The following is a 22156-nucleotide window of genomic DNA, read 5'->3' as shown; positions in this document are numbered from 1 at the left end:
CCTTTTTTTCTTTTTCTTTCCTCCACACCCCCCTCTCCCTACCCGTCCCAACTTTTTTTTTTTTTTTTTGCCGCATAATGTGTTGAAGCCTATGAGCCTTGAAGATTCTTTCCGATTCTGTCATCGGACGCTGCCCTTTTTTCTTCCCCTTCCCTTCCCTTCCCTTCCCCTGCTGTCGGTTTGCTTTTTTGTTTTCGAATCATTGACCCCACTGGAGTACATAGTAGTTCGAGCCGAATAGTACGACGACCAAACAATACGTCGGTTGACTCGTCACCCTGGCGTCTGCTGGCGGTTCCGCACATGGATCGTCCCTGAACTCTATGGTCTCTTGGTATAGTAGATGGGAATGGAACACGAGCATTCGACTGAACATGGATCTCTTTTTTTTTTCTTTTCTTTTTTTTTTTTTTTTTTTTTTTTTTTTTTTTTTTTTTTTTTTTCGTAGATGCCCAGCCCCATTTTCTTGTTGTTAGTTGCCAAATGGATTCGTTCTGAAACGAACACGAACAAATTGCCGGTCCAATCAGGGTCTTTTATCCGCTCTTGATCTGCACCAGGTCTGTCGACTTGTCGACGTAAGTCAGAAGAGAGACGGCCGAAAATGATCGCAGATGTTCAGTTGGCACAAGCGTCAAACGACCAACTTGTCTTTTTTACAATTGTTTGCCTCCCCCCATATTGTCCAGTCTGTTACAAAACTTTGGGTCCCTGACAGCTTGGTATTCCAAAAAGAAAAGAAAAATCCCCAAATCATTGGGTATAAACCGATTTATTTCTGGGCTGCTGGTTGCACACCATCATGTCATCTCGATACCGTTGCCCAAATTCGATCGCCGGCTTTTTGTTGAGCCACCCTAAGCCCTATATGTCGATCGATCTCCCGAGTCAAGTAAATATCAACAAGAACGATAAGGAACAAATAAGCAGCAAGTAGCTAAGCCAGCTTTGTTTTAACTCGACCTTGACGAGAAAATCAGGGAAGGTGAGTGTTGTACCCCTCCCGGATGAGCCTTTGCCCAGCCTCCCACACCTCATCGGGAATCTCCTGCGAGATCTGAAAGCCCCTGGCGGGGTACTCTCGGATGCGGACTAGGTCCCCCACCATTATGCTGATGACCAGGTCCCTGGGGTTGTCCTGATCTGGGTATTCCGCAAACGTCATCTGCGGGGACGTGACTGTAAACACGGGCTGCGTCTGCTTCTGCTTCTGCTGTTTATTTTGTTGTTGCTGTTGCAAACCTCCTCCCTTCCCCGCCTCGGGACAAGACCACTGCTTCACAAACGTCGCGTAGGTCCGGCGCTCCATGTACGGCTTTTGGACCAGGATGAAGCTCTGGGGATCCAGACCCCGGTCCCGCAGCAGGGCCCGCGTGAAGCGCACATTCTCCCCCGTGTTGGACGAGCGGGGCTCGACGAGAATCCTGGCCGGCGGTACGCCCATGCGCCTGGCGACGGCGGCAAAGACCTCGGCCTCGGGCTCGGAGAAGCGCGCCTCTGTCAGCTTGCCGCTGCCGCCCGAGAATATGAGCAAGCCTTGGTCGCCGGCGAAACCGTCCAGGAGCAGCTGCGCCGCCCGCTCGGCCACGCGCGTGTCCAGACTGCAGAGGCAGAATATCGCGTCTGCAGGCTGCTGCTGCTGCTGCTGGGGTAGGTGCATGTTCATCCGATGGTAGTTGTAGACCATCTCGGCGTCCATGTACGCGCGGTTCGCTTGCGCTGCCGCCATTTGCTTTTGACTTTTTCTTTTCCTTTTTTACTTTTCTTTCTCGGTCCCTCTTTTTCAATATTTATGATACGTATTGCGTGTGACCTTCAAAGCCCGGGGGGGAAGCTCTTGTCCCGACGATCATTAAAGCTGGGGAAACCGTGTCAACGGTCTCTGGAGAGCTCCAGGATCCTGAGCCAGTTGAATCCTGGCGAAAAGCTCCATACCAAGAAACTTCACGTGATTCGATCGTGGCCAGGCTTACGCAGTAGATACCAATGCTGTAATTTGTTGCTGCCTGTACTTTGATCTGTATTGTTGTTGATACAACGTTGCATCCAAGCAAATGCGAGTTTCTAGTAATGTCATCGACCATGCCAGGGCAATGCAATTTTCTTTTAAGAAGGAAGTTGAACTCCGCGTAAAATGCTGTACAAATGGATTATAAAGAGTATACCGCTCTCTAGGTAGTCGTCCCCGGCATTGTGTCCAAGTATGTGATCCCTCTTCAAGGGTGGAGGAGTCACATCAACACAGCCACTAGCCTTGTTATCAAACTTGTGGGTCTTCACTTCGGTTTCGTCAATGAGATGAAGCTCAAGAATATGTTCCATGCAAAGCCCACGCAGGCCGCCACCAGCACGCGCAAGTCGACGGGCACAAACGCAAAGTTGAGAATTGCCACCAGTGGCCAAACGTGCCACGCAGCCTTGATGATATACCACGTCTTTTCCTTCCAGACCTCGTACAGAGCGTCCATCGACGCCACACGGAACACGTTGGTGATGACCAGGAAGATGGAGGTCGTGAAAAGAAGCCACACCGTCTGGTCCAGCACCAGCTTGTAACAGACGTTGGGCCAGTTTATCTTGGTTTGTGTTGAGAAGCCTCCCGTCCCGGGCGTAGGCGGCAGCTCTAGCGTCGGAACCGTGGAGCCCGGTTCTTGCGCCGCCGCTCGGGCGAGCGAGCTCTTTTCCGGATCGTCCGGATCGTGACCATCGTGTGCAAGCCCACTAGGCACCGGGGCCACAGCACGGGATGCCAAGGACGGATTCCCAGCCGTCGTCGTTTGGGTCGGGAAGTGATGCTCCAGCAGATGCTGCCAGGGAAAACCAAGGCTGGCGCTGATAAACCCGTAGCAGGTGAACTCGGCAACGCGCCCCCAATCAATACCCTTGTGGCCCATGTCCCCCAGCTTCCAGGCCGTGGCGACCTGGACGGTGATGTTGGCGGCTGCCTTGAGGAAGGCGGCCTGCACCGCCGTGGTGATGAGGATTCGGGGACGTATTCGCAACATGGTCCTGGGCGGTGGATGGCACGTGAGGACCCAACCAGCCAGCCAACAAAGCAATAGGCTACTCTTGATTCCCGATGTACCTGTTCAGCACTAGGCCGAGACCTCGAAGTCAAGAACGAACGCCGAAAGGGGTCCAAACGGCTCTCAAGCGACACGCAACGCTACCTCAGTTGGCACGTGTCAGAAGGACGACAACAACGGGCTAACCCATGCATCAGATAAAGTATGTGGACAGCAAGCAGGTTGTAGAGGGTGTTGCTGGCGAACAGTGTGAGAATGAATATACGGAGATTATTGTTCGTCCAATCAGCCTCAAGCCATGTTTAGTAGGAGCTTTATTTTCTTTCCTTGTTTTCAATAATAAAATGGTGTGTTGAGGGGGGTGAGGTCGACTTGTTTTGCAACTTGAACTGTCGTGCTGATGTTTTCCTTGTTGGGAGTTTGGCTATGTTTTACCTCTGGATCTCTCCGTTTCCACTCTGGCCTTTCAGCTGAAACAGTCAGATTGCAGTGGGGCTCGAGCAAAAAGGGGGCTGAGCGGGACGAACCGATTGGGCGGTACTGATCGGCCAGGTCATGTGAACGAGTCCGTGCCGCTCATGGCTTTAATTGTCAATCTCTGAGAGTCGAATCAACCAGTCGTCGTCCCTTCCTTGGCTTGAAGACAATCAAATGCGTTACGACAAAAGCAGTCGTCAGCCTAGATTGAGGCGCGTCCCAAACCAGAAAAAAAAGACCCCGCAGTTTATCGATTGCGTTCGTCTACCTACCTTACATAGGTAAATTGGTAGGTAAGTACCAATTTATGCGGCGTCTTTCTTTCTCCCCAAAAATTTCACCTTGACCCCTGTCAACATGGCCATAAAGTAGTAGCATATCTCTTCATCAGGAGGTACTTTGCAGACGACTTCAAAGTCATGTATCAGCCTCGAAATCGTCTTGTTTAGTATTATCTCCGCGAGGTTCTTGCCCGGACATGTGCGGGCACCCCCACCCCACGTCAAGTTGTATCGCTCCATGGTCTTTGCTCTTTTATTGTCAGTAAGCCATCGCTCCGGGCGGTAGAGATCGGCATCAGACCCAAACATGTCTTTGTTACGGTGTAGAGATACGGGGTTGCACCCGACAGTTGTGCCTGCTGGGAGAAAGTCATCTCCGATACGCACTCCGCCTTCAGGGACCCGTCGAGGGAGCGCCATACCAATTACGGGATATAAACGCTGGGCTTCTTTGATGGCTGCCAGAGTAAGTGGCATTCGCGAGCTGCTATCCTTGGCACCCATGTCTTGTTCTGTGTCTCTTGATTTGATCAACTCAGCGGCTACTTGAGCTTGAACATCACGGTGGGTGCCGAGCATGGCCATCACAGACGTCAATGCCGAGGTTGTTGTCTCATGGCCTGCGCCGAAATTCGTAATAGCCATTCGATGGAGATATGTGCTGTTGAATTCGGGCCTTTCCTTGTGTAGCTGCACCAGGTCGGCCATCAGGTCCTTGCGGGCGTCTTTGCGGGGCTTTTCCCGAGACATGTTTACAAGGCGAGGCTTGACTTTACGATGTACTGCCTGTGGGAGGTTGTAAGTCATTTAGGCTTCATGGATACTTTGTTGTTAGATGATAGGATAAAACGGACTGGGAAGAAGTGTTTCAGGGTCTTGGGTGCCTTGAACGTAAGGCCCCATATATTTGCAAATTGTCTTTCAAAAGACCTAGATAACACCCCAATAACTGTTGCAAGTGGGAAAAGCCTATATCCATTGTATGAGCGAATTGGTTTTCATCACACGGACTAGGAGAGGAACCTAGCGGCTCTGCGGTGCTAGTTAACTGACCGCAAACTTACCCAAGAACTGTTTTGCGCTTCCAGCCGAGGTAGCTAAAGCTCCCAGAACCAAAGTCTGACTTTGCCCGAAGGTACCCTGGAGACCATGAAAGGACAATAGCCCCAAGACATTCGACCGTGATTATGTGCATCCATTCCTTGAGGTCAACCTCGGCACCACCCAAAGTACGGATTTGAGCGACAACCTGGTCGAGCACATCTTCGATTACCGACTCAAACTTGCGGAGGTTTGCGGGTTGGTAGACCTGGCCGATCAGACGTCTTTGTAGACGATATCGGCGCATGTCTCTTTCCGACAAGAGGTCTAGGGTATCTGGGAAGTGCGGTTGCAGTCGCCAGTCTACTTTTGGCTTTTGGAGAGCCGTAGATACTGGGAGAAAAGCAATCAGCAGCCGCATATTGCTTAATTTTTTTCGTGGTGAAAATATTGTTACTCACAGTAAAAATCCGATTTTTCAAACCCACTTCCCGCGCCTGCCAATGTTCAAATCGCATCAGCACCAAATTTACAGTGAATATCATCCCAGAACAAGTAAGTAAGATGTAGCCATTACTCACTGTAAACCTGCTTAAACCCTTCCTCCGAATTAAGCCAGACCTCGTTAGGGCCTACACGCACAACAGGTCCATACTGGCGATGCAAGATTTTTCCTAGCTGGAGCATGCGCCCGCTGCAAACCTGACGGCCATACCATACATTGGACAAGGCAGCAAGGCGAGGCCCTGGAACGTGTGCTAGTGGGTGAAAAAAGAGCCTGTACAAGGCTACTGCTAAAACCAAAAAGGCCGGTGCTGCGACGGCGACCAAAGACCAAACCAAGGGCGTTATCAGCGACCAGGCGGGGTTGGTGGTTTGGATATCCAAAGACATATTATTTTGTCTTTTGGGGATAGTAACAGCTATCGGCACTGGTCTCGTAGATGCAGCCTAGAGACTTGTGTGCATTGATAACGTCTATTCGCAAAGATCAAATGCTGTTCAGCCAAATAAAGGCTGCAGCTGCTTAAGGTAGCAGCCGTGGTTAAGATGACCAAACGAACGCTTTGTGCACTATCCAAGCCGCTGAAGAAATATTACAGGTGGGGTTCATTGCTAAACCTGCTTTCCGTAGTATGAGTTTCTAGCCATTATGGGGTGAGCCCCACAGGGCAATCTGACCCCACCCAACCCTTCAAAAGTCGAAAAACGTGAAGCAATAATGACAATGTTAAAAAGACAGCAACAAGCAGACAAAATAAATCTATTCGGTCAAATTTCAAAATCCTCGAGAGTAAGTGAAACCCTGAGCCAGACCGGACGCCTACAAATCATAGAATCGGCTCCTGTGAAGCTTAAACAGCGCTCTGTCCACTGCCAGAGCGGAGGGCCTGCCATTCGACAAAGCCACTCCTAACCATGGCCAAATGGTTAAAGCTGTACTCAGACAAGTCAGTCACGATTCATGAGACCTACTAGAAAATAAAAATATTAAAAGAAATGTGAGAAAAGGGGCTACAAGGCAAACTCACAGCTCAAGTATCATGAGCACCACAATGACCGCACCGATGCCGACCCCATTGACAGAGCTGCGCGCCTGCTCGTCCGGTGAAAGCTTGGCCTCACGGTCCGTGTAAGACGCCATGAATCCGGCCGCGATGCCGAACCCGAGCACAAGCCCGCCGTCCCAGCACATGCGAAAGATGGAGGAGAAGCGGCTCTTGGCACCGACCAGATAGCCAAAGTCCATCGAGTTGATGACAAAGGCGTTGATGGCCGGGCTGAGCGTGCAGCTGAGCCATCTTCCGTGGTCTGGGAGGTTTATGAAGGCGACAACGGCTAGTACGACGAGGGAGATATCGATGAAGGCGCCCACTATGCGCGAGGTGATGTATATCTTGCGGTGCGGGGCGTCTTGTGCATAGCAGGCGGTGATGTTGTTGTTGTTGTTGTTGCTGCAGTGATTTGATGGGGCTGCGGTCTTAGACGTGTTATTTTTTTCGGAAGCAAGGCTATTGTGCTGAGGGTTGTTGTAGGACATTTTAGCGACCACGAGAAATTTGGGTTGGTATATTGCTATTCACTGATGATGTTGAAGCTGTTTGATTGTGTTTTGTTTCATCTTTACCAAGAGAATCCCGCAATCCAAGAGTTCACCATGATATCCTTATATACTTCCGTGCTCTATGTATCTACCTTTCATTTATTTAATGTTCTACATTATACTACAACAAGGCTTAGCTTCTTGTAATTATTATCGCCGTTGCTGTCAGCTGTGTCTGGCGCTAAGACGTCACAAGGGTATGGAAGGCACCTATTAGACCAACACAAGGTTATTCCAGATCAAGATGAGTGGTCAGATTTTGGGAATCTTGTTCTGATTTCATTTGCCTTACCAAGCCACTGGCTGAACTTGCCTGGGGATTGGTTGATCATCGGTTTGTCCGGTGCGAAAGATAAATCCGAAATACGCGTATCTGAATGAGAAAGAGAAAAAAACGGCTGCTGTACCCTCCCTCCACCTGCTCAGCCACGCGAGGAATATTTGAGGTCGGTGAACGAGGCAAGTTAGTATATTGTAGTTGGGCTACGTTCTTAGTCGCCATTCAAGAGCCAACGAGCCTAGGTAGATTCAGATCGCCATTCATCTTCCTGGAATCAATGCGCCTTCATTGAATATTTCTACTTCAAACAAGTTTGCTTACCTGCAGATGATATTTTTCTATCGTTGAGCAGGTATCAAGTGATTTTCGAATTCATCATGTCTGAACGGCACCACCAATTGAATTGATGCATGGTACCTTTTTTTGTATTTTAATATTAGCACAAATACCAGACTCAATAAATCACATCAGAAGGATGATCTGTGCAATCAACAGGAAGGAAGTAAAAAGATCCACGTACTGCAATGTGAAGATCAAAGGTAGACTATTCTGTGTACTATCTCCAAATATATTCCACAGATCATAATGATGTCATCGCCGCAATGTGATGAACTCACCCCTTCTGGCAATCAACGACGGTTGAGAAACGCAGAACAACTCAAAAGAAAAAAAAATACTTCCGCGATACTCAAAGTACATACAATTGAGAAAAAGGCAATCAGATTAGCGAGGAACTAGTCTTTGTTGTAAAGTATGTCAGATACGAATAATTCTAACGAAACGGCCGGTGAGCCGATTTCGACCAAGAACCGGGTCCTCCTAGCAGGCGCAGCAGCTATGCAGGTATGTCCACACGACCTCCCAATAAGGCTCAGCCTTGCCAGCTGTTTCTTAGCTACTTACCTACCTAGGTATCTTATCAAGCTTCATCTATACCCTCAACAGCCTGCTGACACCCCAACAAGGATTTCGCACCCGTCAACAGCATCTGCGCGCACCTCAACGCCTTCCACGTCTACGCGTCAGACACGAGCCGCTTCGTCGAGGCGAACCACTACTGCGGCCACGTCAACGACGAGGTGCGCCAGTGCATCCTGTACGATAAGCCCGGCCCCGGCGCGCGCATCATCGGCATCGAGTACATGATCACCCCGCGGCTGTACGAGACACTGGACCGCACCGAGCGCCGCCTCTGGCACTCTCACGTCTTTGAGGTCAAGTCCGGAATGCTCATCATGCCGCAGCCCGCGGGCTCGCTCGTGCCGGCCGCCGCCTGGGACGCCGTCGAGAACAAGGAGATGGAGCAGGTCGTCGAGCTGTACGGCAAGGTTTATCATCTGTGGCAGGTCGATCGCGGTGACGAGCTACCGTTGGGTGAGCCGCAGCTCATGACTAGTTTTACGGCGCCGGGACAGTTTGATTTTGACAAGCACGTCCGGGAGAGGGATCAGAGGTTCGGTGTCGACTATGAGAGGAAGGCGGAGGCTAGGAAGGATATACCGGAGCCCCAGGTTCATCCCGATGCCGACGCTGCTTGGCAAAAGCATAGTCCTTGATCCATCTTGTACTTCTCCGGGGTATTCGGCGTTGGAGATAGTTTTGACAGGTGTTGTGAATGCTTCCAAAAACTTGATGTAAATAGAGATCGAGTCAGGTAAATCTCGGAGAACAAGACCTTTTTTACGTTTCGTGGTCTCTGGACCGGATACGGACGAGGTCCGACGTTGACTCGTCAAAGTCGTCGCCAGCGAGCATGTAGGGGAGAAACTTGTTCTGGATGCGCTCGCGTGCGTTGTATGCCTTGCGCCCGATGATGTGCTTCAGGGGGCCGCCGATGGCTAGGCTTGCAAAGTTGTTTTCTCGAAAGTTCTTTTTTTTTATTGTGAAAGGCTAGGATGTTATTATACAGCTTGGCAGTGGCTGGTCACATGGGGAAGGGTGTCTGGGGAATAAGTAAAACTAGGCGTGTACTCACGCGTTTCCTTCTGGATGCCCGCGACGTCCTCGGACCAGTGCTCGGCAAAGGGCAGGAACCAGAGCTCATTGCTGTGCATGGCGGCCTGTATCATGGCCGGCAAGTGGATGACGTACATCCTGCCACCCAGCATCGGCAGCGTGCGGATCGGGGCGCCGCGGCTCCTTTTGGCAATTTTGATGTAGGAGTCGTTGGCCAGCGTGAGCATGGATATGAGGTGGCCCACCATTGGGATCGTTGGCTGCACCTTTGGTGGCTCGCGTGGGTCGAAAGTCAGGAAGAGGATGCGTTTGGCAACTACTAGGAGGGGCGTCGTGGCGATGATGGTGCCCACGAGAACTGGCTATGCGAGCAGCTCCTGGGCGAGGTCGTCAGCCCCTCCCGGAAGCGAACCAAAAAGAACGACGGCGTTTATGGCCATCGCAGTCAAGATTGTGTAGTTGCTGGCCGTTTATCTACCTACCCAGAAGTACTGCAGCCCTAGAAGGGGCTACGAGACTGCAAGCTAAAACTTGCTGCATTTTGAGAACAACTGAAGACACCCGGGGCACTACCAAACCAGGGAGGCTTCACCTCCATATAGACGAATCCAGGGGTCACAATGTGTACAAAAGCAAGCAATACATACTCCGCATTTTGCTGTCACCCCCTCTCCGGCCTGTCACACCTCTTTCAGAAGGCCGATGCAACTCTGAGGCGCAGAGGGGAATTTGTTGATAGAATCACTTGCAGCCCCAGGAGTGTGACATAGTATCTGGTCTAGTTTTAGATTACGACAAAGGCGACTCGGTACCGCTTTTCCAAAGATTGATCAGCTGAAAGTTTATGTGAACGAGATGCAATACTACCCCGAAAGAGTGCTTGATTGGACTGCCAAGACCCACGAGTAAGGGGTTTTCCAGTTTTTTGAGGACGTTGGTTGCCAATTAAGCTTATACGTAGTACGTGGGTAGTAACTATCGACACCTAAGATTACTACTCGTATTTCCTTTTCTCACTGTTTTCAAGTAGTTGGAACTCGAGCTCTCTACAGTTTGTATTACTAGTTAGGAACCTCAATTTTATGAAGGCCCTTCTTTATCCAGTAATTGCAGCTGTGTTGATGCCCATCTCGAATACGATCAATATCCAAGAAACAGAGACTCTGAAATATTTTACACCTTAATTATCACATAGTATTTGAATAGCTGTGATCGCCTATTAATCAAGCAAACATGCTTAAATAAGTGACAGGAAGGAAGTATATCCTTCAATAACCAGACACCTCCCTCGGTGGACCAATAGTTGGACAATTTACTGGCAGGTCCAGCTCTCCGCAGCGTTTACATCCCCCTTTCCATCGTATTTTGCAACCTCGGGGAATGGGCATAGCGGCCTCTGCTTCAAGACGCCAGAGGCAGGGTTGGTCTGATTCTTCCACGCCGTGGCGATGATGGATTCAGGGGTCTCTCCCTTCTCGGCCCACTGGGTGAGAGCTAGTAGCACGTCGTGCTTGGCGTCCGAAAAGCCGGGCACCGAGTAGTCAGAGGTACCGAGATCTTCAGCCTGGTTCGCGCCCGCAAAGTAGGCCGGAGCATTGTAGCTGCTGCCGCTGCAGTGTCCCATGCCGGGCACATCATAGTACCGGAACCAACCACGCAGGGACGAAAGACCCCCGGTGGCATCAGCTACCTGTCGATAAAAGTAGTGTGAGCTCCCAGTAGGGATCAGGCCGTCGGCGATTCCATGGTACATGATGATCTTGCCGCCCCTGTCGCGGAAAGCAGACATGTCATAGCCAGTAGCGGAAGCGTTGCCAGGGTTTTCACGATCCGCTCTCCAGACGATGTCGTCGGTGTAGTCTTGCCATCTCCATGTCGGGTCGTTGAGTAGCATGTACTGTACATACTGGGTACCATACGAACTAGGCTCAGAGGCGCCCAGGAGAAAACCCCAAAGGGTCTCGGCCGAAATGGACAGCCCCGGGAATGCGAAGCGTCCTTCCGCAATATAATCTGCGTGGACTTTGTTCGCAGTCTCGATCTGCGCACTGGTGAGGCAGGTAGAGTTGGCCTTGTCTGATGTGCATAGTAGGGTGTCCAGGTCCAACTTGCACTTCTCCGGCTGGCTAATGATGCCATCGTTGACGCCGTCAGCTCCATCACATTGCCGCAGCGTTTCTTGGGCAATCAAGGAAAACTGCTGAACAGGAATGTGGTGCGACGCATTGGCCGGCTGGTTGAGGGCCCCGACCCTAAGGGTCCAAGTCTGCAAGTGACTTGTCCACCACGCAGGAGCTCCGATGAGAAGAGCATCGAAAGTCTCGGGGTGCAACTGGGCCTCCTTGAGCCCCTGTCTGCCACCTGTAGAACAGCCCGAGTAGTAACTGTGATCAACTGGCGCGCCGTAGTAGGCCTCTGCCATCTTTTTGCCGAGCGTTGCAGCACCGTGGATAGCTCGATGACCCCAGTCTTGCTTTGTCTCGTCGTTTGTTGCCCAAGTGATGTCGCCGGATGTCGAGTTATGGCCCGTGTCAGTAGACACTCCCACAAATCCGTAACGAGGACCTACGGCAGCGTCTATCCAGTTGATACCGCCTGCGAAGCCGCCGTTACCAACCGCCAAGAACCCCTTGTTCCAGGCATCGGCGGTCGGCAGGAGAAGGCCAAACCGGTAAGACGAGATGGGTGAGCTAGTGACGTTTACAACCACGGCACACAGCTCGGGTAGATCCGTCGGTATTTTGGGGTAAGCTGGGTTCCGGGAGCCCTCTCCATACTGTCCACCTGCAGGGACAGCATCAACGCTCACAATGGATGCCTCTTGGGGAAGAGCACCTCCAAAGGCGGATTCTGTGCAGGCCTTTGTCTCTGTTGCAGAAGGTGCCGCGTAGGCCAGGGCCGCGAAGGCCAGGGAGGCGAGACAATGACTGGGGAGTTGCATGATTAACCAAATCCGAGTAACTACAGTAGGTAGGTAGGCAGTCTGGAAGGAGTTGGCCGGTCCATCGATGGCACCGAGGGATCAAGACAGGAAGTTTTCCTTTAGTAGTAAACCCAAGGCCAGCCATGTTTTCCTCTCTTGGCCAGCCATGCTTTCCCCTCTTGGCAGGCCGAATTCTGGTTCACCTCTTTGCCTCCACTCGGTAATTGATTTTCTCCATCTTTCATATACCCCACGCTTCCAAAATTCTCCGCTCGCGGGGGAAGCTCGGCACCATTTATGGAACGAATAACAACAATGACGCGGGGGAGCGGCACTACACTACTACTACATACCTACCAGTAAGGAAAGAAGATGACAAGGCTTGCAATGACACAGGACTGACTGGGTGTGCACATTGAAGTAATGTGGCAATGACTAGAGGCAACATTGAACAAACAACTTGACTCGATTGAATGCTGTGGGGATCGAGGCCATGTTTGTCGTGGGTATGAATTGTTCAACCTATAGGTGGGTACTTTAAGAGTAGTACCACTAAGTGAACTTGGCAATCATCTCCGTGATCGGCTATTCTGGACGGGAATCAAGTGTCGACTGTCGAGTGGACTTTCAAATGACAATCACACTCGACACGGACGTGCTTCTGTTGATGGCAGCCAAGATGGCATAGATGTCTCAATGCACTGGTCAAGCAGGGAGGAAGGGAGGACCTGGATTGTGAGAGAGTGACGTCTAGCACTGTCAGCATAGCCATCGAGGAATCAAGTTGGCGCGAGTCATCATGTCTGTCAATTGCAAAAGAAAATAAGACAAAAAGATTGAGGGTAAGCAATCGAATGACTGTGTTTGCGACTTTCGACTCGTAAAAAAAGTCAGACACGGCCTTAGTCGAGGCATACTGTAGGTGGTAAGCATGCGCTTTCCCCCTACGGAGTTAAAGCCCATCGAGGCGCATCCACGGAAAGCCGACAAGCCGTTGCTAGCAGGAGCAGGAGCAGTAAAAGCCGGCAACCTAAAGCAGGCGGCAGGAACCAAGAAAAAGATGGGGATTGTGCAGGCACGCAATTGACACGTTACAGTGGAGAACCCCACGATTCTTCAAGTTTTCCAAATCAGCGATAGTAGTTCCCATCCTCTTCATTACCTAGGTACCTTGTCTACCTTACCTTAATTCAACTAAATATCTTTCTCGAAAGTGTCTTTTTCTCTCGTCGCTTCAAAGTCTGAAGCAGAAAAAAAAATCTCGATTTTTTTGAACCCCAATGAGATTTGCAGGCAGTCATTATCGGCCAAGGTAACAGTTAGTGCACTGTATTTACACCATGTTCGTAAAGTTCAAAGCGCATTGTAGTAAGCAGCTGAGCAGCAAGACCCTTTGGGCGGGCCAAGACAAGCAACCAGATGCGATTTCCTCTTACCTACCTTACCTACCTTACCTACCTACGTAGTCTCAATACACACAGCCTTGTATGGCTTGACTGTTGGAAACGCAGCCATGTATTACACTCCAGAGGCCGCGACCAGTCGAACACCTAGGTGTTCATGCTGATTTATTTCAGCATGAGTAGTAAACATGGCGTTGAACAGGGCTTGATTACCCTATCCTACCCACCAGCCTACTTGATCTCACCACAGCCAAACTCAGGATGCATGTAGCTCTCTTCTTGTAGTACTAATCAATCATGGGTATCTACATATAGATCTTTGAACCCCTGGCTGGAGGGTCCACTGAGTGCCTGTGATCTCATACTTTTTACAATCTATACCGCCCACTCACATAAAAACTTACCAACGTACTAACATACTCTTATATCATTAAATTCCCCTTTCGAAGACGGGAGTATAGATATTGGCTTTACAAAGTAGACACTAACACAGAACCCATCCAAAGTCAACTGCAAGGGCAGAGATGGTGTCGGCGTTGAGAACCCTCCTGGCGATAGCAGCCTGCCTAGGCCTGGCAGCTGCCCAGGACAAGCCCAACAAGCCCGAAATCAACCCAAAGATGGACGTCAAGAAACTGATAGATGGTCTTGAGAAGCACCTCAAGACGCCTAGGTTCGAGGTCAAGCCGTGGAAGGACCAAGGGTGGATCCCCGAGCGATGCAGAGATTTCGATAAGGGCCTCAAGGCCGAAGACTATACGACCTTTTACGCACAATACGAGGACTGTGATGAACCCTGGGTCTTTTGCAGACACAAGGACTCCAAGGTTAGCGACAGGGACTTGGTATATTTGTTTGGAAAGATGCCTGTCGAGGCTCGTTCTATGGTTCGGTAAGTCTTCATTTTACTGCCTTTTTTACCCCCTTCATGTTCACGATATCACACATGAACCCACTTACTGACTGTGCTCCAAAAAATATCCAGGCATGTTATTGGTGTTCCAAAACGAGATGGCGTTGGCTGGGCCGGTCTGTGGACTGGTCCGGGAAGCGATATCATCTTCGTCGACAAGCCTGGCATCACCGTCGTGGCGCACGAGGTTGGCCACGCCCTCGACTACATGGCAATGCCCGACAAGTCAGACCACAAGAAGCTGCAGCCCTTCAGCGACACGCCGGCCTGGAAGGACAACGTCAAGAAGGACTCTGCCCTCCCGACCTCGTACGCCAACAATGGCTTCCCCGACAACTTTGCCGAGATGGTCGTGGTGGCCGTCTATGACAACAACGTGCCGGAAAAGGCCAAGGGCCTGCTCAACAACGCGGCCGACGCCATCAAGAATCAGCTTTCCGAGATGAACAAGGCGCTGGACAAGAAGTTTCTCGCCTACAAGACCGGCTCCAAGTGCCTCAAGCGCATACCGCCCAGCAAGGCCGTCAACAAGAAGTCCAAGCGCAAGCGAGACATCGACATGAACGGAAATCTCGTACCTCGCTCCAATGACAGTGTCATTCAGATCGAATCTGCTTTGGAAAAGCGGACCGAGCACCGGTGCAGCTTTCACTAATAAGTTCTCATGATGACCGAGATCATTTTGGTTTCTCTACTGTTATTTTCTTCTTTTACTGCATCTTTCCTGCCTTGGCTTCTTGTATATTTATTTGCGTGGGCGTTTCTGGTATCCCTGCATGTCTTCCATTTCTTGTATATTTATCTTAGCTTCTCCGTTGGTTTCCAAAAACTTCCATTTTTGCTACACGTTTTATTATCTCTGTTGTTTCCTGTTTTGATCTGATTATTGAGAGAGCCTCTTTATGTGCGCTGTTCAGTTCCCTAACAAAAAAAAAAAAAAAATCTAGGAATGGAACTCGGCACATTGTTCAGGATGCTTGTCTCTTATCCACTGCCGTCGCCGCCTGTCAGCATAACGATCGCAGCCAGATTGCGGGTCTTGGTGTCTTCAACCTCCCAGTTTCGCGAACGTAATGTGATTTCGGTGACCTTGGTTTGCGAATGCGAATATCTGTTTGGAGGCATCTGACTTGTGTGGTAGGTTAGTCAGCGGCTCTCAGAATCCCTGGCATGATTTGATATAGCAACAGTCCTGTTCCGCATCCAGATTAATCCTCGAAGATCCAAGGCACCCATGCAGACGAATTAAAATCATCCGTCCAAGAAGCCAGTCAAAGATGAGAAAGTATTGATAAAAGAGTGACCCAGTCAAAATAGAAATCTATCCGCTGAAGCTGATTAAACAAGCCTATAAAGTAATACACACCATGAACATTCCCCAGTCTTAAAGTGTCATCAAGACCTTCCAAGAACCCAGATGCCCTGCCTGTTACCAGCAAGATCCGACCCATCCAAAGATAAAAAGAACCAATCCCTTACGAGATGGTGACGATGGCGCAAGAACCAAAGCCATCCTTGCCCGTAATGTCCTGGCGAATCTGCATGACACAGCGGGCGCACGTGGTGCTGGGGACCGTGAACGTAAGTGTCTTGTTGCCGCGCTTGACAGAGTTCGAAACACCGCCGTTTGAACCTTCGATGTTTGTGATGATCTTGGCTTTGGTGAACGAAGTACCCTTGCCGCTGGCGTCGAAAGCGACAGAGAGGGGACCACCACCATCGCCGTTGACCATGTCCCAGATAACCGTGCCGGTCGAGCCGGCCTTGTACGTAGCCGCAACGGTCCCTTTGCTGACATCAACACCTTCACCGCAGCCGTTTGCGGGGATACGAATGTTCTAAATAGGAGAGTCAGCTGCTGAACGGGTTTGATGGGGGCATGTGGAACATCGTGCAGGGCAAAGAGGAAGGGGGATCGTTACCTGGAAGGGGGTAGTGTTGGCCATCGCAAGGGGAGAAATCGAATGACCGTGGGCGTTGACCGAGACGGCCAGGGCAATGAGGCTGAGGACTGAGGTAGTGAACTGCATCTTGACGGTATGTAGTGTGTATATATATATATATATATATATATATATATATATATATAGGCTTTTGGACCTGGAGAAAGAGGGTGATGACTTTGTTTGAGAAAGATCGAAGTTGGGCACCAGGCTGATCAGCGAAAGAAGAGTGCACTGCACTGTAGAAGCGAAAGAATCAAAAAGATTGAAGATGTGAGAATGAATGGATGAAGAGAAGACTCAGAAAAGAAGCCTAAGTGAAGAGACAAAAGCCCAACTTTATAACAATTCACAGACTAGTCGTTCGGCACCCAAAGCCGTGGTAACCCCCGGGTAAGTTTCCATGGTTTGCTTTGCAATCTCGCTCTACATAGTAATGCTATGACTAGGGGTACAAAGTCGTATCGTGAGGCCTTCTAGGTTCAGGATTGTGGATCTTCTTCTAGACCGTGAAGGTTGATTCGATACCATGACGATACCCCTTGAAACCTCCGGCTTAGAGCTTCTCGACTAAGTCCCTAGGTAGGGGCAGGTCTTCACCTTGGGCCGCACAGGGGACACATTGGTAGCGCTTCAATGCATCTTTTCCAGGGCTTGAAGCTTGTGATGAATTGCCTACGAATTCCTCGAGATAAAAATAGGATCTGTTGTACTTGGTTAGGTAGTCGACAGCTAACGCAGCAAGTGGCGGAGCAGTAACTGTGTTTGTTGCAAAACACTTACTTCGTAACTCTTTTCAACGACGACTCATGCATTTTACCACGTACACCAAGAAGGGCTTCATGACAGGTATAGCCGCAATTTACTTCGTACATTCATGTCGTGCTAGGTACTGATTGAGGCTCTTGCGAAGTTGGGATCAGGCAAAGTCTCTCCGGCCTGGACCGAGGGAGGGGGAGATGCACATCCAAAGCCATTCCCATCCATCAATCCCCACCGTGTTCTAGGTTTTATTTGCTGATTAGATAAGCTATGGTAGTCCTAGTTGTTCAGCAAGGAAAAAGTCTAGTATTGTCACTTTCAGAAGACTTACCGGTCGATGCCGTTACCCCCAAACTGTTTAAATATTTAAACGTCAGCCAGGTCCGATGGTAATATGCGCGATTTGTTTTCACCCCGCTGCAAAGAAGCATGTAGGATCATGACCGCACACCGAAAATAACGGTGTATGAGTTGTTTATTCTGTAGGATCATGCGGAGAAGCTTGGAGACGTAGAAGGGTCCCCCGAGAATCCATGCATCTTCGGGACATCGTCGGAAGATGAGTACGAATAGAACGTGGTACTATTGTTACATTTTCCCACTTTAACAGGGAATTTGGTCGACAATGATCAACGGAACGGGGTGGAGCAGTATTTTGCATTTCTTTGCTCCTCACCTGACCTGCCGCAATATATGTAGGTTAGGTTGCTACTTGCTTTTAGACGTGATGCTACCTACCTACCCACAGGTCCAGTCGCGACGACCTCACCGCTGATCCAGTGTGGGAATACCAGTTGAAAGTCAATTACGACAATTTTTAAACCACGTGGGCGGTACTTTGCAGCTACTGGACTGCTTGAAACCTTGATCAAGTAAGAATAATTATGCTTCTTTACTTTACAAGTAATCACGACAGTTGATTGTGCGCGATATGGAATGGAATACTGGTACTCACTCGCTCGACTCTTGTGACGTCATCCGACCGCGTCGCACCAGCAAAATGTCAGAAAAGGCTGCCCCAGGTCCCAGGGCTTGGGCTCGGAACTTATTGGAGCGGACCATCGTTAGGCAAATTCTTAGGTACTTCGTTCACATTTGTGGCAGTCACAGCGAAGAGTAGACCAGGGGCAAGTTCCTGTTAGCGCACCTACTTACGGTAGAGCTCCACCATGTGGAACTCCGGGACCTGATTCCGGAGTCGCATCCGTCCCACAGGTACTGTAGAAGCCCAACGATACTACTGGTAGAAGGTAAAGTACCTGCCGTTTACCGGGCTTGCAAGGAGGCGGCACAGGGATTGAAGGTACCTAAATGCACTCCAAATAACCTACCTCCATATTACCTCTTGACCTATTCCCCGATCCCGGCCCCGGTGTATCACAAACCCGAATTGGTGTGGAAGGGTTGACGCGCTGCTATAAAGAGCAGCAAGGTGTGTTCCCCTCCCGGACTCTGAACTTTCTGTTGCTTGCTAGGTCAGCGTGCCTTTTGTTTACTCACACAGAACAGAGAAGCTGCGGCTGCCCAGAATGCGGTGGTCATTTCCAACGTCGTCGGGCCTGAGCCTCGTCGCACTTCTGCTGGTCGCTCGTGTCGATGCAGCCGAACGCGCCACTTCCCCTCCGGTACACCCTTCACGTGAGTCCTCCACATAAATCTCTGTCTTCAATGACCTTAATAAAAACCAAGCAACTTATGACTGTGCGTTGGTGGTATACATGACACTTACTGATTTCCCCTCCCTCAAAAGCTTCAATGAAGGGTGCCGGTGTCTGGGCTGCCGCCTATGCCAGTGCCAAAGAGCTTGTCTCCCAGATGACGCTCGAGGAGATGGTCAATATCACCGGCGGCTTCGCGACCACGGAAAACGTCTGCGCTGGCAACACGGGCACCGTGCCTCGTCTGGGCTGGCCGGGTCTCTGCTTGCACGACGCAGGGAATGGCGTTCGGGCTACGGACCTTGTCAGTGCCTACCCGTCCGGGCTCCATGTTGGCGCCAGTTGGGACAAGAACCTGACCTACGAGCGTGGTCTGTACATGGGCAAGGAATTTAAGGCTAAGGGAGGTGAGTAAAAAGAGCAAGAGCTTTGTTTCGGCTGAGTAATCCATCATGACCAATTCATCACTAACTAACTTACTTATCTCCTCACCCTTTCAGTAAACGTCCTGCTAGGCCCTAACGCCGGTGCCCTGGGGAGAGTCCCAGTAGCCGGCCGCAACTGGGAAGGCTTTACAGTTGACCCCTACCTCTCTGGAATCCTTAACGCCGAGAGCATTGTTGGTCATCAAGAAGCTGGCGTCATTGCAACTACCAAACACTTCATCGGCAACGAACAGGAGCTGTATCGCCGACCCTACTTTGGCGTTGAAGCTATTTCATCCAACATAGACGACAAGACGATACATGAGCTCTACATGTGGTATGTTGAGCTATGCTTTTGTGTCCTCCGTCCCAGTCTTTGCATTGCAGAATTGCTCACTCTTCTGTACTTGACCGAAAATATAGGCCATTCATGGACAGCGTTAAAGCTGGAGCCGCCTCCGCCATGTGCTCCTACCAACGCGTCAACAATACCTACGCCTGCATGAACAGCAAGCTTATGAACGGCCTGCTCAAGGGCGAGCTGGAGTTTGAAGGCTTTATAATGTTGGACTGGAATGCTGTGCATACTGTGGATAGCGCCGAGGCAGGTCTGGACATGGTTATGCCCCGTGGTAACTGGGGCTCGAACCTGACTGCTGCTGTCAACAACGGCACAACTAGCAGGGAGAGACTTGTTGACATGGCTACCAGGATTGTTGCTGCTTGGTACTTTGTGGGCCAAGACGGCGACAAATTCCCCAAGCCCGGTGTTGGCATGTACAACCTTACCCAGCCTCATACTCCCGTCGAGGCCCGTGTGCCAGAGAGTAAGCCAATCATCATGGAGGGCGCCGTCGCCGGCCACGTCCTCCTCAAGAATGAGAATAACGCCCTACCTCTGAAGAAGCCAAAGATGCTCTCGGTCTATGGGTACGACGCTACAGTTCCACGTACCAAAAACACAGATATACTGTTCACCCTTGGCTATTATTCGTCTCCAGAGATGGCCCAGGCTGTCTTGGGCACGGAGCAGCACTTCGACCAGGCCGCCAAAGGTGGTACCATCATTAGTGGAGGCCGAGCGGGTGCCAACGGACCTCCTTACATCAGTGACGTAGGTGCTGCCCCATTTGATACATGTCTTGATTTTGAATTAGTGGGCAATGAGTTAACCCGTCTATTATCACTAGCCTCTGAGTGCCATCCAACACAGAGCAGCCGATGATGACACCTGGGTGAACTGGGACCTGGATAGTGGGAATCCAGACGTCAACTCGGGCTCAGATGCTTGCCTTGTATTCATCAATGCGATTGCCACCGAGGGCTGGGATCGTGATGGGCTTCACGACGACTTTAGCGATGGGCTTGTGCTCAACGTGGCCTCCAAATGCGAAAACACCATCGTGGTCATACACAACGCCGGCGTTAGACTTGTCGACCAGTGGATTGATCACCCCAATGTGACGGGCCTGGTTATGGCACATCTGCCTGGCCAGGACAGTGGCGCCGCCCTGGTCAAGCTACTGTACGGCGAGGAATACTTCTCCGGCAAGCTCCCCTACTCAATCCCACACAACGAGAGTGATTACGGGCACGTCTACCGCTCCTGCGCCCATGACCGCGCTCAAGATGACAAGGACCCACAATGCGACTTCACTGAGGGAGTCTACATTGACTACCGCGACTTCGACGCCCGCAACGTCACCCCTCGGTTCGAGTTCGGCTTCGGGCTCGGCTACACAACGTTCGAGTTCTCCGACCTCTCGGTTGAGACGTCACAGAACCTGACCGCCGGCGTGGGTGCCGGTAGCATCTGGGATCACGTCGCAACAGTTCACGCCACGGTCAAGAATAGCGGCTCCACAGACGGCGCCGAGGTCGCCCAGCTCTACCTTGGCGTCCCCAACAGCCCGCCCAAGCAACTCCGCGGGTTTGAAAAGGTTGCGCTGTCGCCGGGAGCCTCGGCGCCCGTTAGGTTCGAGCTGACCAGGCGTGACTTCAGCATCTGGGACGTGGTTGCGCAGAAGTGGGCCGTGCAGGAGGGTAGCTATTCGGTCCATGTCGGGGCCAGCAGCCGTGACATTCGGCTGTCTGATGATATTAAGATCTAATACATGTCGTGCTTTACTAATGTTGGACTACCTAGACAATACATGGCTTGGTATTTATAAATGTATAGCTACTAATATAATTACATAGTGGTATAGATCAAGTATGTCAAAGTGCTCTGATTGTACTGATTTGACCCAAGCTGTCGAAGCATCATACTCTCCTCTTGAACAGGTGGCTGGGGAATACCTGCATGATATATGATTTGGTATTTTGAAATTTTGAAATTTAGTGTTTTCTCATGCATGTACAGCAATTCACGGTGAAAACACAAATATATAAGGACGAGTCTGCCCTCGATGTGTTCCGAGGTGTAGTTCAGTCAGACATTGGGATTGTATACCTCAGCAAGTCACAAAACATCTACTTCTTTATGAAACTCTTGAAGTAAAGAATCAACGATAACGAAACCCATTCACTAAATCGATTCTCTCTCGGTTACGTTGAGCAAATACAAGCCACAATATATACAAAAACAAAACAAAAAAAAGCTACAGACACCCACAAGTCCTTTCGACGCCGAGGAATAAAAGAAAAGAGCACAAAACATCAACCCAACACCACAGAAGAAAAAAGCACGACAAAGACATCAACAAAAATGTGCAAATGTATCCGTGTGATCCACTTTTGCCCTCTGTGCATGACGCTGCTCAGGAAGCGCTTCGCCTACAACTACATCTGCGACGGGGCACCCTGCGGCAATCAAGTCATCGAGGATCAGATCGCCGGCACCGACGAGAACATTTGCGAAGATTGCGAGCTGTACTACTGGATGAGGAAGGGCAGAGGAAAGAGGGGCCGCAGGATCCGGAGGGCTTCTGCGTGAAAAAAAAAAAGGGGGGGGGGGGGGGGGGG

At 50.5% G+C, this 22156-nt stretch overlaps 10 protein-coding genes across 10 annotated transcripts; 4 read left to right on the top strand and 6 right to left on the bottom strand.

The window, feature by feature from the left end:
* Positions 1-976: 976 nt before the first annotated feature.
* Positions 977-1729, bottom strand: PgNI_00531 (uncharacterized protein; the record flags this gene model as incomplete). Its single annotated transcript, XM_031120610.1, has 1 exon — positions 977-1729. The coding sequence occupies one exon, from the start codon at positions 1727-1729 to the stop codon at positions 977-979; it is 753 nt and encodes a 250-aa protein (XP_030987522.1).
* A 547-nt stretch (positions 1730-2276) lies between these two features.
* PgNI_00530 (uncharacterized protein) lies at positions 2277-3005 on the bottom strand (the record flags this gene model as incomplete). The annotated part of the gene is made up of 1 exon (XM_031120609.1): positions 2277-3005. The coding sequence occupies one exon, from the start codon at positions 3003-3005 to the stop codon at positions 2277-2279; it is 729 nt and encodes a 242-aa protein (XP_030987866.1).
* An 803-nt stretch (positions 3006-3808) lies between these two features.
* PgNI_00529 (uncharacterized protein) lies at positions 3809-5719 on the bottom strand (the record flags this gene model as incomplete). Its single annotated transcript, XM_031120608.1, has 4 exons — positions 3809-4570; positions 4639-4753; positions 4849-5218; positions 5407-5719. 4 exons carry the CDS (start codon positions 5717-5719, stop codon positions 3809-3811), a joined length of 1560 nt encoding a protein of 519 aa, XP_030986507.1.
* Positions 5720-7962: 2243 nt separating this feature from the next.
* On the top strand, positions 7963-8765 carry PgNI_00528 (uncharacterized protein; the record flags this gene model as incomplete). The annotated part of the gene is made up of 2 exons (XM_031120607.1): positions 7963-8052; positions 8175-8765. The coding sequence occupies 2 exons, from the start codon at positions 7963-7965 to the stop codon at positions 8763-8765; spliced, it is 681 nt and encodes a 226-aa protein (XP_030986506.1).
* A 124-nt stretch (positions 8766-8889) lies between these two features.
* Positions 8890-9819, bottom strand: PgNI_00527 (uncharacterized protein; the record flags this gene model as incomplete). Its single annotated transcript, XM_031120606.1, has 4 exons — positions 8890-9047; positions 9185-9527; positions 9648-9664; positions 9813-9819. The coding sequence occupies 4 exons, from the start codon at positions 9817-9819 to the stop codon at positions 8890-8892; spliced, it is 525 nt and encodes a 174-aa protein (XP_030987147.1).
* A 658-nt stretch (positions 9820-10477) lies between these two features.
* On the bottom strand, positions 10478-12106 carry PgNI_00526 (uncharacterized protein; the record flags this gene model as incomplete). Its single annotated transcript, XM_031120605.1, has 1 exon — positions 10478-12106. The coding sequence occupies one exon, from the start codon at positions 12104-12106 to the stop codon at positions 10478-10480; it is 1629 nt and encodes a 542-aa protein (XP_030986500.1).
* Positions 12107-14015: 1909 nt separating this feature from the next.
* PgNI_00525 (uncharacterized protein) lies at positions 14016-15059 on the top strand (the record flags this gene model as incomplete). The annotated part of the gene is made up of 2 exons (XM_031120604.1): positions 14016-14383; positions 14477-15059. The coding sequence occupies 2 exons, from the start codon at positions 14016-14018 to the stop codon at positions 15057-15059; spliced, it is 951 nt and encodes a 316-aa protein (XP_030986499.1).
* A 648-nt stretch (positions 15060-15707) lies between these two features.
* Positions 15708-16473, bottom strand: PgNI_00524 (uncharacterized protein). The gene is made up of 2 exons (XM_031120603.1): positions 16327-16473; positions 15708-16242 (listed from the first exon to the last, which is right to left on the bottom strand). The coding sequence occupies exons 1-2, from the start codon at positions 16432-16434 to the stop codon at positions 15880-15882; spliced, it is 471 nt and encodes a 156-aa protein (XP_030987552.1). The 5' UTR covers positions 16435-16473; the 3' UTR covers positions 15708-15879.
* Positions 16474-18475: 2002 nt separating this feature from the next.
* PgNI_00523 (uncharacterized protein) lies at positions 18476-21331 on the top strand. Its single transcript, XM_031120602.1, has 6 exons — positions 18476-18541; positions 18619-18747; positions 18860-19174; positions 19268-19529; positions 19616-20306; positions 20383-21331. The coding sequence occupies exons 2-6, from the start codon at positions 18639-18641 to the stop codon at positions 21301-21303; spliced, it is 2298 nt and encodes a 765-aa protein (XP_030987151.1). The 5' UTR covers positions 18476-18541; positions 18619-18638; the 3' UTR covers positions 21304-21331.
* A 568-nt stretch (positions 21332-21899) lies between these two features.
* PgNI_00522 (uncharacterized protein) lies at positions 21900-22127 on the top strand (the record flags this gene model as incomplete). Its single annotated transcript, XM_031120601.1, has 1 exon — positions 21900-22127. The coding sequence occupies one exon, from the start codon at positions 21900-21902 to the stop codon at positions 22125-22127; it is 228 nt and encodes a 75-aa protein (XP_030987150.1).
* Positions 22128-22156: the final 29 nt, after the last annotated feature.

The sequence above is a fragment of the Pyricularia grisea genome (genome assembly GCF_004355905.1).
Source record: "Pyricularia grisea strain NI907 chromosome Unknown Pyricularia_grisea_NI907_Scaffold_1, whole genome shotgun sequence".
NCBI lineage: Eukaryota > Fungi > Ascomycota > Sordariomycetes > Magnaporthales > Pyriculariaceae > Pyricularia > Pyricularia grisea.
The sequence above is the reverse complement of the archived record's forward strand: the minus strand, read 5'-3'. Positions and strand labels throughout refer to the sequence as shown.